Source organism: Lipophrys pholis, assembly GCF_963383615.2.
Source record: "Lipophrys pholis genome assembly, chromosome: 3".
NCBI classification, from domain to species: domain Eukaryota; kingdom Metazoa; phylum Chordata; class Actinopteri; order Blenniiformes; family Blenniidae; genus Lipophrys; species Lipophrys pholis.
In genome coordinates, this window is record NC_137627.1 from 11,195,185 (window position 1) to 11,210,371 (window position 15,187).

Here is a 15,187-nt window from a genome sequence, read left to right on the forward strand (position 1 = left end):
GGTATAAAAAAAAAATCACATTTTTGATTTGCTCTAACGAAAAACTAAAGGATATGATTAGGTAATCATCAGACTCATCGATCAGTGTGGAAGGAACAGCCACTTGTTTCTCCTTAACATGAATTTTTCTTGAAAACTGAGGGGCGAACAATTATGCTGGCAAAAGGCACCTGACTCCCACATTCTTCCTGCTGCTGCACCTGCTGAGGAAGCTCTATACCCTGCACTTTAAAAAATAAGCTTCAGACTATATTTGTATCAAAATCTTCATGTAACTGAACATTTACTACATATTTTCCTACCTGAAAAAAATTCTGTAACACTTTTACAAACAATCATGGTAGCAGGGAAACCAAATCAGTTTTGCAACTCAGGTTCAAACAATGGGAAATATATTTTTACTTCTACCAATACCAATTTACTTCTATGTTGGATCCAAATCAGGGTTGTGGTGGACTGGAGCAGAATCCAGCTCACGACACTATACAATGTGGAACATAGCAATACATCTTAATAGAAGAAATTCGTTATTATAACTTGAATTCATTAAAAGGTGGAGGACACTCATTCACATTAACACATAAATAATTTTTGTTATGGTAACTAAGCTGAACTAATTACACATAAATCTGTGGTTCATCTCAAGTCTTGCCATTGAGATTTCAGGGAGTTTCATTAACAAGTTGACTTAATGTCCTGTGATAATTCAGGCCACCAGTTCATCATGGAGAAAATGCAGAGAGGCAGTCATAATCACAATTACACCTACCAGGGTCAATTTAGTGTCTCTAAATACATTCCAAAACATTTTTTTACCGCTCTGCAACAAAACTTTAATCAACGCATTCAGAGAAACCTTACAAATAAACAGGAAGAATAAGCCCAAACTCAGACTAGAATCATGTGTGTTCTTTCTTTGGGGCCAAAGTGCTCACCACTACACCACCTTGTGGCCCGTGTACTATTTACAATGTTAGATATTCTCCTGGTTTGTTTTATTTATTCAATGACACACTTCAACACCAAGACACATTTCAAACACAGTCCCACATGTCAGATTGAACCATTCCTGGTATTAAACCGGTTGCAGTCAATTAACCTGAATTAACTAAGAAACCTTAATTATCCAACCAGCAACTGATGCGATTTGTTTGCAAATGGAAAATGCATCTGATGGTCACTCTGACCGGGATTCTTTGCCCGACTTGTAAAAAAGTCCTTATGATGGTTTGAATACTATGTTATTTCAGTCTTTCCAAATGTAATTATAATAGGAGCCAGAAACCACTCTTTGAAATCCTTGGTAGCTAAAACACTACAATGGACATTTCATTAATTCAAGCTTTGTGCCCTTTTTGAGAAATTCATTGATCAAATTAACTTTATGGCTTATCTTCTAAATCTGAAAACTTATTGTAAAAGGTTCCATCACTGCATTATTTCATTATACATACATATGGAGTTTCCTCAAAAATAGCAATTGGCTTTACACAGGTTCGTTGATTTACTATTGTCATTATTCAAAGTGCTTTTCTGCTCCCATCTAAAACATTGTCAAGCCTTGAATTCTACTTTACTTGGCTCAAGATGAATATATCTTTGTTAACAAGCAGTGTTTCATTGACAAAACTACCATTTCTGCTCTGCAGTTGTTTTGTTTATTGAGCAATCTTGGTTTAAATTGTGTTCTTTACAAACCCTGTGTAGATGGGTGAAGCCATGTTTATGAGCACGCACTATTTACATTAGGAAATGTAAAGCCATCGCCTTCAGAAAAACAATAGATTGATTTCACCAAGACTGAGCCAGTCAAAAATGGTTAAATGTCTCGATCTGATCAAAATGTACTTGAGCTTCTAAGGTGATGATCTACTCATGCTGAGAAAGAATAAGCCTTAAATCAAGTATTTCACATAAATACATGTATGCAGAGCAATATAATGAAAACAATTGAGAAACTTCCCATTTTAATTGGCATTTCATACCATTTATAACATTTTATTTTTTTTTTTCATTAAAAAAAGAGGAAACTGTACATTGGTCAAGAAATCCCAAAACCATACAGATATCCAAAGGAATGAACCATGATGACTATGACCAGCTTTGCATTTCTTTTCTTTTTTTTTTTTTAGCATAGCTGAGAACATGGATCATCGCCGCCGTCATCAAATGTACCTTGAAATAAAAAAATCTGACAGGATGAAGAACGGGACAGTTGTGAGAAGGCTCGACTTAGCGCCATCAACTTTAATGTTGTCCCATCATCTATCAAACACAGTATTGATGATGTGTTTTCCATAAACAGTACAAGTTTCAAAATCCCTCACAACGCCTCGGGAATGCCTCTAGTAAACTTTCCCGCTCATGAGGCACAGTTGCATGTCATGCAGAAAAAGAAAAACAAAAAACTACAACCTGAAGACAAAAAGATCACAAGAACACAATGACAGAATTTTTTCCCTTCACAGAAGCCACAAAAGTTGATGGAATTTGTTGTATTTAAAAAAAAAAAAAAAAGCGATCACATCCCTAAAAACATCGTTGTCTTAAGAAAATAGTAGATAAAAATATTCTCTGCATTTTACAACAAAAGAGGTACGGGGAGCACTGGTGGGTGAGTCTAGTGGTGGTCGTTACTACTCTGCGTCTTTTGCGTCCTCGTCATCCTCCTTGTCGTTGGCCTCCTCCTCCTTCGCCTCATCTGCCGCTGCGGGCTCCTGGAGGAGAAATACTCTGGATTACTGTATTGCTATGAGCATACTAAACATTAATACGGAGATGGTTAATAACCAACCTCCTCGGCTTTCTCGTCTCCATTCTCAGCTGCTGGAGCCTCTTTCTCTACCTCAGGTTCTTCTTTCTTCTCCTCTGCCTTGGCCTTGGCCTTTTCTGTGGCTTTGGCTTTCTTCTTAGGAGGTGCCTGTCATGGTAACAAATCAACGAACAATTAAATACACTTAATTATGTGTAATTAAAAGGTTTCATGTGGCAGCATCTAGTCTTTTTTTTTTTTTATTATTATTTACCTTTATCTTCTCCGGCTGTGGTTTCGTATCTTTCTGTAACACACAGGAAATACAATCAAGGCCTTTATCACAAATCCATAGAAATAGATGACAGTTGCACAATACACACAAGATGACAAACTTACGCTTGAAAACCGTGGAGACCGTCTCGCTTGCACTGGGACCTGAAAAAAAGAAGAAAAAAAGTTACATCCGTTAAATCCAGTCCTCATTAATATAGGATCGCTAACTTAACAAATATTCAGCCAAAAAAACACCCCCCCATAAACTTCTATGACGACATCTTCTAAAGGAGCTATTCTGTATTGCTCGTCTTGCGTTTCTGTACTGAACATCGATACATCACATAAACATTGCAACGTGTAAAAACTAATTCCATCTAACAGTGACTTATTTTACGCATCAACAGTCAAAAACTAAGCATATTTCACTAAAAGTTTGAACTCCCCTCCCAAGTTATTTTCAAACGAGCTCAGTATAACCAAGACTGAAACTTTACACTTCCTTGAGCAACGCTTCACTCTGCAGAGAAGTGCAGGAAAAGCTTATGGGGCACAATTGGACATTACATGTGCTTTATACTGGCCTCTTGGGGGCAAAGAGGAAACACTGCCTCTATTCCCCCCCCCCCCCCCCCCTCCCTCTTTTTTTTAGTGGTCATGCTATAGGGCCCACCTTTGTTTTTGTAATGCAACATTTTTGTGGACATCACATAAGGAGGATTTTTACTCTTGTGTTTGGGTTTATCAATTAAAAAACAAACAAAACAAACATGTACCAACCAGTAGAGTGGTAGAAGTTGTTTTGTAAGCTGCGCCCCCTAGAGGCTCTGTGCCTGCATTGACTCCAAAGAATGATTAATTACCTGTACATTGAAAACAAATGATTGACAAGATCCGCTTTAAAACGTCTTTTCCTCAAATTCGAGGTTATAACCGGATGTAACCAGGCTATTGTGTAAGAAGCCACACTGCATGTGCGGTGGGTTTCTCTGGGCCGTTACTGGAAGTAGAACAAAATGTTCACTTGGGTGCTGGATGGTGTGTCGGGGCAGGTTTGGGCCAGTTTCAGGGTCAAGTTTCGAATACCAACCTCTGATTCTCCATCTGCATTGGTGTCAGCCTGTTGAGGACACAAAATGAAAGAGAAAGATCATTTATAAAAGGGCACGAACGGCAACCATTCACGAGCGAGCTAAAGTGGGTGTGTGAGGCAAAAGGGGGGATGGGCACATCTTCCTCCCCTCAAGTCACAAAGAAATTATGCAATAGGTACACGGGAAGGGGGTCACCGTGTTTCTAAAGTGATTGAAAAGCTTGTGTGTGTTTTTTTGCTCAATTTCCACACGGCGCCATTGTGCACACTTCATTGCGCAAACGTGTTAAAGTAAGCGTGCAGCTGGTGCAGCAGCTCGAGGGAAAAGTGGCGTCGCTCCACCTCCACATGCGCTCCGGTGAATCTGTTTACCTTCCCCACACACGTCTGATCTCCGTCTTAAAAACCAATCCGCCATTGTTGGACCACGAGTTCACCGAGAGCGGCGAAGCCACCGTGTGTGTGTCGGTGTCTTCTCCAGCTGCCACGATGGCCGGGCAGTGCGCACTGGACGCATCGCGTCGCCCCGGAGGTGTGTCAAGAGGTCAAAAATGTGAGCAGTGGGGACTACAAAACAAACAACGCGCGACAAACAGACCTTCGGAAAAAAAAAAAAAAAAAAAAATAAGCTGCGTTCAATGACTCGCAGATCGAGAGAAACGCATTTCCTCGAAATGGCAACCTGCACAATGACTGTGGTTACACCCCTTTGTTTGATCTGCGCGGACAGTAAGGAGAAATGATCCCGAAACAAAGCCAGCGATTTGCGTAAGCACACCGCCGTGTGATTGTGTCCCATCGGGGCCATGTTGTTCGCAACGAGGCTCGACGTGAGAGCGTGTTGCCCCCCGTGCTAAGTAAAAAGGCGCCACTTTCCTGTATCAACAGGACGGAGCCGACAGACCTGCGCACAGCAAAGGTGGGCTCCACGCCTGCACGTTCACACACCGAGCCACTCCGTGAACAGGACATTACAGCACACGCGAGCTGAAATCAATCACTATAACGCCATAAGACACTTTGTGCATTCACGTCGAACCGACTCCAAAAAAAAATGTTAAATATACAGTAACGCGTCACAATTTACATGAACGTACACGACTTACTTTCTTCTTTCCCATTGTTGCTTGAGTTGGAGCACAGAGACACACAAAAGGCGAAGCGGCACAAGCTTTGCAGTCTTGGAAAGTGGAAGTAACGTGTGTACTGCCCCTGCACCTTCAGCCTTTACACCTCCAGAGCAGAATGTAACTCAACATAAATGTCCTACCAGTACCAGATCTTGCTCAAACCGGATTGGATCCTTCTCTTGGTATATTTTATCCTTCATCCTACCAAACCCAACAGGAGGAGTTAACCCCCGCCCCTTGCTTCCAGTGATTGGCTTCGAGGCCGAGGCAGCATATTTTTGAACCATAACATCTTACCTGTGTGGGCAGGACAGTGTGCCAATCAGTGAGTCCCCAGCCAACTCTCACTTTTTAATCACAGGGTGTGTGCAAAATTTGGAGAATGCATAACAGCGACTGTGGCGAGTTTGGCTGTTTGGAAATAAGCAGTGACCAACGATCAGAGCATTAAGTCCACACACGGCATTCTCCTTTTAATGTATTACTGACACCTTCTCACCAAAGTGTGATTAAATCAGATTCATGGGAGTGAATGAGCAGATCGTCGTTGGAATGCAATGTTTCTTTTGTGAAGCGATCACCAGTTTGACCTGTTTTAATAGCGTGATTGATTGAAGGAGTGAACGCAGTCCACCGGCTCCGCACAGCTGCAGCACGTTCTCTCCCCCAACAAAAAAAAAAAAAAAAAAAAAAAAAAAATCCCAAAAAGAAACATGGCGTCTGGCTATGCGTGGCTTCTGGTGCTCTGCTCGGTTTTCCTCTGTAATCTCATGAAAACCCTTCTGCCAAGCATTTCTTCTTTTGTAAGTAGGGCCGCACTGCTGCTTTGACATGCAGATTTGAGCTTTGTGGACGTAGATGTTTTATCTCCGTACAAACATCTGCCTCATCCTGCAAGTCGCTGTTAGCCTGTTAGCATTAGCCTCCCGTGCGTCACGTTAGCAGGCAGGCTACAACCAAAAAAAAAAAAAAAAAACACAACTGGAGGGTGGGGTTTCCCCCAGAACCCGGGCTCGTAAACCACAAGAGTGGGAAACATTTTGTCCTGAAAGTGTGGGACTCGTCTGAGTCTTCAGGGAATGTTGAGCTGATCTGTGTTCATAGCTTAGCATAGCTGCTAACGATGGGCTAACTCTGTAAAACTGCACCATCAGCGTCTAATGTCTCTTTAAACATTTAACTCCTCTGTGGGACACACTGTGGCCTACGTTGCACACTTCATTTAAAACAGCTCTTACAAGGGCTGATGTCTATTTTACCAAATGACACACCTATTATTATGCAACTTTTGTTTTTTTAGAATGTACATCATCAAACTTAAACTAACAAACAAAGTCTTTTTTTAGTATTGTTTTTTTTTATGAATGAAGAAAACAAAAAGAACTACATAGTCTGAGAAATTTAGGTGCTGTTAAACTTGAATAAGACACATTTAGGAAAAAAACAAACAATGATATGATCTGTTCAATTAAAGGTGTAGTTTTTTTATTTACTGGAGATGGACAGCATAATCAATAATTTACATTATTTTGGTAAAAACTTGACATTGACCTTTAGGAAGTTTTGACCCGTAAACACAGAATGCAGAGGCTGAAAAAGGGTTGATCTCTGCCATTACAACTTTATTTCGGAACATATCAAAGCAAGTGTTACATAGGTTATCACCCAAAGTGTCCCTAAGACAGAGTTCAATACAGTTACCATTAGTTCTTTTTACATGTTGCTTCCAAGACTTAACAGGTGAAGGAAATCCATCCAGGTGTGTGACTGTATGAACATGTTGACTCCCCTCAATGAGCCCAGAAGTTCCCAAGGCTGTATGGTGGGAGATGGAAGTGGTTTCTATGTGGTTTCTTTTTCCTGGCGGCCTTCCCTGCTTCCTGTGTAAAGTAACCTGTTGTCTTGTTTTTATGACATTTATCCAAAAACTCAATGACAATAACAAAGTCCCCCAAAATTGCTGTCTCTGTAGCTCACTTTGTTCAAGCTGAAAACTGTGTGTCTCAATAGATATTGTCATAAGCCGATATGTTTGCCATACCTATTAAACCGCCTCTCTGTTTTCTAGCTCACAAAGATGGTGCAGAAAGATGCCGAGCAGGAGAGTGAGATGAGGGCTGAAATCCAGGAGATGAAGAAGGAGCAGTCCTCCATAAGCATGATGGATGAGTTTGCCAGATACGCCAGACTTGAGCGCAAAATCAACAAGACCACAGACAAGCTGAAAACACACGGTAAGACACTCGGACGATCACTATCACACAGAGGACACGAGTCATAGATCAGACAGCCGTTGATAGGCTTAAAACAGTGTATTGTTAGTTTAGTCCTGTGTATCCTGTACAAGTGCAGAACAGAACTGTAGCTATTTTTGAAAAATAAATGTGTTTACTGGGATATAAAATAGCATTTCTTTTAAAGTAATGAAGTTTACTATTATGTCATGTCGTGCACATTTCAAAAGTATACAAGTACCCCATTAATATCATTTACAAAAAATAACTAATGCAAAACCTTCTCATGCGGCTGATGGTTAATATTCACCGGTGATTTGTACCATGCTCCCTCCTCATGTGTTGTTACAGATCGTAGTGCTTTCTGAAGATGTTTTTTTTAAATGTGGAATATAAAAACAACTTAAGAAAAATGTCACATTTTTGCTATTTTAGTTTTAAATGGATCAGTCCTTCTAACTTTTTTTTCCGTATTCTTAAAATGATAGAAAATAGGGTTAGAATGCAGACACTATTACTTATTTATATCTAAAGAGTGAACTGAGCCATTACACATGATTGTGTCTGAAACTTTTCTGTGAGGAAACCAGATCTATACACATGAGGAATTCACGAGGGGCAATAAAAGTCTTCTTTTCTCCAGTTTGCTACCTAGATTTAGAGGATGGCTCATATTTCCGACCTACTTGAGTTACCTTGTTGAATCTGTCGGCAGCATGACCGACTCTCGGTGCTCAACACTTTGCAAAAGTCTCACCAGCATGCGATCGGGACTACGGTGATTTAATCACAGCACTGTTGGACTCTCCGTTGACTCCTCAAAGGCTGAAGACTCACAGCTTTTTCTTGACCATGTCGGTACATCAGTTGTGCACACGTTGTGCCCTCCACACCTGTGCATGTCCACAGATTCACACATTCAAACCACCAACCGCAAGAAAGTGGCGGGAGAGTTCGAGTGCTTTATGAGCGCTTGCTTGGAACAGCTGCTGTCTGTCGCTGTCCTTCACCCACAGCCTTCAGATTCATCTGATTAACCAACCGGCAAACCATATATCAATATCAAACCGAGGGTTGTTGTATGATCAGCAGGAGGCAAGTGAAGGCTGCAGTGATTTTGGTGACACTGCAGTGAATACCAGTGATGTTGTTAGATATTTTTGTCGTGTCTGTCTTTGCTGTGATTTTTTTTTTTTAATTTGCAGAGGGTTCCTGCACACCCGGCTGTGCATAGAGACCAATATAATTTCTGCTCCCCCAAAGACAGATACTTAAGATAAAAATGAGCTCGTAGCATCTAGTCTACCTCACCCTGAATGGAAAGAGCCATCGTTTGTGTATTATTGATGCCGGAACTTTACCGAACTAGCTCTTGGCATATGTGTATCTCAACTGTGTATCGGGGTCTAAATCCACCCGTTAACTCCATCTTCTTCACATACCTGGCCCACGCTGTCGTATCTAAAGTGTCTTATGTAATTGAGCCTTTGTTTACTTGGCATTGTACGCTCTAACTAGCATGGCCCTACATGCGGCTCGCGATGCATTCTCATTGCGTCACAGACAATAAGATGTTAACCAGCTCTAGTTGGTAAAGCAAAAATGAATACAAACAAGTCTGCTGCTTTTAATTGTGATTAAAGTAAAAAAAAAAAACACACTGATGAGTCCTCTGTCAACACAAAACGCCACACGATCAAGTTTGACGGTTCTTTCCTCTCGTTTGCAGTGAAATCAAGAACAGCCCAACAAGCCAAAATGAAATGGGTGGTGAACATTGTGTTTTACATATTGCAGGTAGGTGGCGACTCTTCTGTAGACACGCAAACACATTTAGATGAATGTTTTAGTAGATGACACTTGCTGTGGGTTACAAGGAAGTACATAAGTAATCTGATTAAAACTGGATCTGTATTTCATTAGATTGGCCTTCTCTGATTAGATGAAAGGGGTTGTTGTATTCCTGTTTATGGTCCGATCAGAGTCCATGTAAACGGGACATCAGACTGCTTCCCACTGTCGGCTTGCGTACCTGTTTCGTAAACGTCACCTCATGACGTTTCAAACAAAGTTTCCAGAGGAACAGAGGTGGCAAAGTACAACTCTCTCAGAAGACACCGCTGATTCTTAAACATAATATTTTTCAGTATTTCAGAAAAAAAACACAACAACCAACTTGATTAATGTAGCTAACAAATATATGTTCGATGTAGATGAGCTACTTGTAATCTAATGATGGCAGCGTAGGCAGAAATGAACACTTTCGCTGTCTTAACCTGTACGTAAAAGGAAAAATAAATAGTACACGCTCCTCTCTCTGGTCGTCTATGTGATTTCAGCCAAAGCAACTAAAGACAGAACGTTGTATTTTACCCCACTTAAACAATAAACCTTTTAATGTAGAAGTACTATACCAAACTGTTTAGACTAATTAAATCACAATGAAGCTTTTCATTGAGAAAAACCCAGTTTCACCTCAGTCTTCGCTTCGATGTAACCTTTAAGTGTATATGACTGTGGTTTAGATGATGAGAACTTAGTAAAACTATGCAGACATTTCACCTCCATATGTGTTTGTTGTGCCAGGCTGCTCTCATGATCTCTTTGATATGGAAGTATTACTCCGATCCAGTGACCGTGGTTCCCAGCAAGTGGATCGCCCCAGTCGAGCGCCTCGTGGCCTTTCCAACAGGAGTCGCTGGTAATAAACCTTATTTATAAATGTCACACGCTGTAAACAATATACTGCATATACTGCATATATATATATGTATACACCGAAACATCAGTATAATTCTTTAATTTGTTCTTTCATTTCAGGTGGAGTGGGAATCACTTGCTGGCTGGTGGTTTGTAACAAAGTAGTGACACTGGGTCTTAATGCCTTCAGCTAGTTCACAGGTTGAATCAACGAGTCTTTTGAACTTAACGTCTACAGATTTGTCCCGATGTTTTATGTCATCGGTTTCAGTGTGTGAAATTGTGCATTTTGCAATTTTTTTGTTTTTGTGGCAATAATTTATTATTTTAAGTTTGTCATGACCTGTATTGAACTTGTTTAGAGGATTCTGTTGTTAGAATGTAGAAATTGTATATAATTTGAAAACTTGATGCTTGGAATTATTGATGTCTTTTAATAAAATATACACGAAGAAAACGTCTTATTATATTTACAAAGTGAAAATAATTCATCCGTCGGTCCTCTACACTGGCGGCTGGAGCTGAACCTCACTGACTACGGCTGAAGACAGTTTAGACGTCACAGTTCAAGCAGATCATATCGAACACACACCCAGGAGCAATCGAGAGTGACCAGGTAAAATCATGTTTTTCTAGTTTTGGAGGAAACTGAAATATCCAGAGAAAACACCCAAACAAAGAGGACTCAAACCAGGGACTGCTAACCACATCACCTTGAACTTTAGAATAATAATAATAATAATGTCTCAAAAGTAGATGACTACAATGAGCTATGTTTTTAAAACAAAAGCCACGTAGTAATAATAACGCCTGAGAAATCGGTTGCTTCGGTCAGATTTTCTGCCGGCCAACTCAGAGGTGTATTTATTTTACCAAACCGTCTCATGAGCCTGCGCATCGGGCTGCTTGTGTGACGCTTGAAGCTCCTGAAGTTCACCGCTGAGGGTCTCCACTGCCACGCCTCTCCTGGGACTCCCACACAGGACCAAGGCCACGCCGCTGCAGACAGGAATTCCATTGCAAAAATTCTCAACAGATTGTTGCGAGACGTAGTTGTTTCCCTTCGGAGAGCTTACAGTTGCGTTGCGTCTGGAGACTCTTCGGGCAAGTCGGCCCTCTCTGCCATGTTTTCATTGTCTTCCTTTTCTCCTGAACGCTCTTGGTCCTCTAACGGCTCCCCGGGTCGGTCACAGTCACTGTCGCTTTGATTTTTCGAGCCCCCTTCTGAAAAGCTCCCCTCTCTGGCGTCTGAAAGGGAAAATTAAACAACACTGAATGAATAACTGCTCGGCGACGTTGCTGCTCTCTTGTTTTCATGTCCCACAGCGACTGGGGAGGGTCAGCATTACTGCTACAGTTTACCAGCTGGGAAATAATCTATTAACGAGCAGTGTCAGTTTGCTATATAATGTTGTACTTGGATAAAGTATATTCTCACCACTGTAAGTTGCTGCATTCTCTTCTCGTGAAGACATTTTTGGAGCATCCACTGGAAGAAGGTCACTCTGATGTTGCAGAATATTTGCAGAAACCTTTTCCTGTTGGTTTGAAATAACCACAGACTGGATTGTAACAATCCAACAGCCATTTTTTTTTTTCAATAATTTGAGTTCACATGTTAATAATGCAGAAGCCAATTAAATTTCCAATAATGCTCAGACTTGTAGAAATGCACGGGTACACACCCAGCTTCCAGAGCTGCTCTGCTCCTCGTCCTCCTCAGTCATTTGATATTGTGTCTCCAAAAGGTCTGCAGCAGCCTGAACCATCTTATTTCCTCTGCCTAGAGATGATCAAAAACATGTCTTAATAAACTAATCAGATGTGACTTCAACGCAACGTTTAAAAGTAGTTTCCTATGTACCTTTTTGGTTGGACGCTTTAGGGAATCGTTTAGAATAAATGTTTAATTTGTCCAGGTCCTTCACTTTATCCTGTATGACAAAAAGAGAAGGTGTAATCCTCAAGGAACATTGAGACTTCACATATTATTATAAATTATTACACCATTGATTTGGAAGCACATTAAAAACACTTGGACACATTATAAACCTTATTGTGATAGTTTTCTTGAACAAACACGATAACCAGTAGCTTTTACTTCTAGACCATCCTCACCATCCCCACACATATTAGATTGAAACTGCTTTTAATTTCGACAAACCTCCTTCTTACCTGAATTGTCTTGGTTAGATGATATCTGTCTTCCAGCAGATCATAAACCATCCTTCTTGCCTCCATAGATTTTCTTTGTTCAAAGAGGATTTGCCGGTTGAATGAGGCTTGGCACAACCCCAGATTCTTCTTCATGTCCTGCAATTTACCGGCAAACAAAGCAATGAACTGCTGGGAATGAATTCTTCTAGTTTCATAAATCCCCTTTCTTACAGCGATTGTCATGTCCTTCTCTTCCAGCTCAGCAGTGGCCTTTGCCAGCCTCCAGGTGAGCTCCTCCCTCCACAGCAGGTTGTGTTTTTGGTTGAGCAGCTGCAGGTGCTGCAGGTTGGACTGAGTGCTCACGAGCTTTTTCTCTGCAGTCTGGAGCTGCCTTGCCAGTCGGTCACGGCAGGCCCGGGTGTCACGCAGCAGCTCTTTAAGGGCTCGGGTCTCGTTGTTGTGTTTTTTTTTAATCTGGCAACAGATAGGAAATCCATGTAACGTGTGAGTTAATTGGAAAATTTGGTATTGGTGCTGGGGAAGTTTCAAGACATTATTTATATGGAGGAAGGCGGGAAAGTATTTGAAAAAAACGGCTCATTAAGTGCAACATTTTCTGTGGAGTAAAGTAGAGTTTTTTCAATGTGTGAGCAGGCCTCACAAGCTGCTGTTAGTAATTATGCTCTGGAGAAGAAACTGCACTGATTATGGGCCCTGAACAAAAACAAATGTGGCCCCCTCGTGCCATTCCCTGAAGATCTGTAACAAGAAGCTCTTCTGTAGCGGCTCCCTGAAGCTTCCCCATAACTGCATGTTAATAAACTGCTAAATATAACATAAAAAAACCACTTAAATTGGACAAAACCATTTAAATTGCTTAAATGGCTAAAAATAGCTAAATCCAATGACAAAATGTGTAAACTAAAATACATTCAAAATGACTAGAATGACCTCAACAGGGTAAAATAGTTGAAATTTATAAAACAGTTTAAAACAATGAAAAACTATTAAGACATTTCAAAATCCCTTTAAAAATGAACAAAACGTCAATACAAGTTTTGGTAGACATGGCTCAACTTTTAAAAGTTAAATATGTTTCACAGCTCCAGACCAGACTTTATTGTGTAGAAAGTTGAAAAATAACTAAACTAAACAAACAAACCAAAAAAAAAAAAAAAGAAGAAAAAAAGCCTTCTATTTGCCATTGTTCAAATGATCTGAGGCCAGAAAAGTGATGAGGACAAACAGTGAAGATAGTCTAAGCAACCAAACCTGTGAGACTCCGTACTCTGACTTTTGGCAGTGCTGCAGCGCCACCGTGTGGCGATGCAGAAGCCCCTCCAGCTGTTTCTTCTCGGAGATGGCCTCCTTCAGCTTCTGCTGCAGGTCAGACACCTGATTTTTCATCTGCAGCTCACTGAAGGACAGGGCGGACGGGACCTTTGGTTTTGCAGCCGTCGGGGCCTTGATCGGAGGCCGTCTTAGAGTTTGGGGTTTTGCTTTGTTGTTTGTCTTCTGCTTGTTCGAGCCTGTAACTTGGCTACCTAGAGATAATGAGGGTGAATTACATCTGAAGTTCACATTAAGAATAAGCACACATCTGCTGTTCATTGGATGATAAAATACCTTTTGGTCTTTCAGGCGTCTTCAATCCTTGACCCGGACTGTCAGGAAGTAATTCAACAGTCTCCCCATGAGGCTGAAGACATTCAGGCCCACAGTGCAGCCCGGTGGGGGAAGCGTGGATGCTGCAGCTCACAGTATCACCATCATCACCTGCCTCCTTCTTCTGATCAGGAAACTGCTTCCCCACGGACTCCATGACTTCTTTATCCATGCTGACCAAAAGTCAACAAAACAAACTCTGGTTAAGGCAAATCAACCAACTTGATTGTTCCCCAAAACATACAGCCCTTTCAGTTAGGAACTATTGAAAGTTACAGTTTATAACAGTTAATGAAAGACCCAGCAGTGAAAATGACCAAATGTGAATATTTAAAGATGTCAGATTCTCTCTTTGCATGTTATCAAAGAGTATCATATTCTCTATACTTCCCTGCAAAATAGAAATACTTCCTCTAAACAAACTCCAGTTGATATTTCAAGGTAATTAGGATGTATCCAGAGAGTTTGACAACAGACACTCAGGTCACTCACATTGAAAACACACATGGCCACTAACCTGACAGTGGAAAGAAATGATGGCTTCTCAATACGATGACCTAATCCTAATCAAATGTCAGCTTTGATTGCTTTATGCTAATCCACAGCCTGTTTACTATAAATTAATCCACTTCAGTTCTAGGCTTTGGCAGGTTTCATGAACTCAGTAAAATACTATTAATAACAAGTTATTGACAGTTAGACTCCTCAACCGTCTTGTGCCGACCTTTCCCCCCCTGGGTTTCTCCTGCTGTTTTCTCTCAGATTGAAACTCACCAGTAAATGAGTGTCGTTCCTCTGTCGTTGTCTGGGTTTGAAGATAAAACAAAATACTCGCAATGTCTGAACCCCGCTGAGACGATAACTTGTGTGCGCGCGTGTGTGCGCGTGTGACTTGTCCTTATGGAAACGGCTCAGACAGCTGCTAGTTGATGGAGAGGCCGCAAGGCTTTATGGGAAATGTAGTCATTTTCTAAAATTGCGATTTTCTTTTCATCTCCTCCATGTGGTTCAACTCCCATCCGCTTTGTATGGGAAGTGCTTCATAGTTTTTTGCAATCATTTGGATAACTGTTAGCTGAATCGTTAACAATGATTTTCCGCACATTTTATTGTGCTTTTTGTTTACATGCCCGTAACTGGGTGAGACTAGTTATGTGCTCAGTACCAAACGTATCAGTAA

At 41.0% G+C, this 15,187-nt stretch overlaps 2 protein-coding genes across 3 annotated transcripts; one reads left to right on the plus strand and one right to left on the minus strand.

Annotated features, from left to right (window-relative positions):
- Positions 1–2,108: 2,108 nt before the first annotated feature.
- On the minus strand, positions 2,109–5,499 carry LOC308107326 (uncharacterized protein). 2 transcript variants are annotated; one of them, XM_080459612.1, is made up of 6 exons: positions 5,219–5,499; positions 4,119–4,148; positions 3,152–3,190; positions 3,027–3,059; positions 2,795–2,920; positions 2,109–2,717 (listed from the first exon to the last, which is right to left on the minus strand). In XM_080459612.1, the coding sequence occupies exons 1-6, from the start codon at positions 5,240–5,242 to the stop codon at positions 2,637–2,639; spliced, it is 333 nt and encodes a 110-aa protein (XP_080315738.1). In that variant the 5' UTR covers positions 5,243–5,499; the 3' UTR covers positions 2,109–2,636. The 2 variants fall into 2 exon arrangements, with proteins under 2 accessions (XP_080315738.1, XP_080315739.1); XM_080459613.1 differs by having other exon boundaries at positions 5,228–5,437.
- Positions 5,500–5,635: 136 nt separating this feature from the next.
- get1 (guided entry of tail-anchored proteins factor 1) lies at positions 5,636–10,635 on the plus strand. Its single transcript, XM_080459627.1, has 5 exons — positions 5,636–6,054; positions 7,320–7,485; positions 9,215–9,282; positions 10,072–10,186; positions 10,306–10,635. The coding sequence occupies exons 1-5, from the start codon at positions 5,965–5,967 to the stop codon at positions 10,377–10,379; spliced, it is 513 nt and encodes a 170-aa protein (XP_080315753.1). The 5' UTR covers positions 5,636–5,964; the 3' UTR covers positions 10,380–10,635.
- Positions 10,636–15,187: the final 4,552 nt, after the last annotated feature.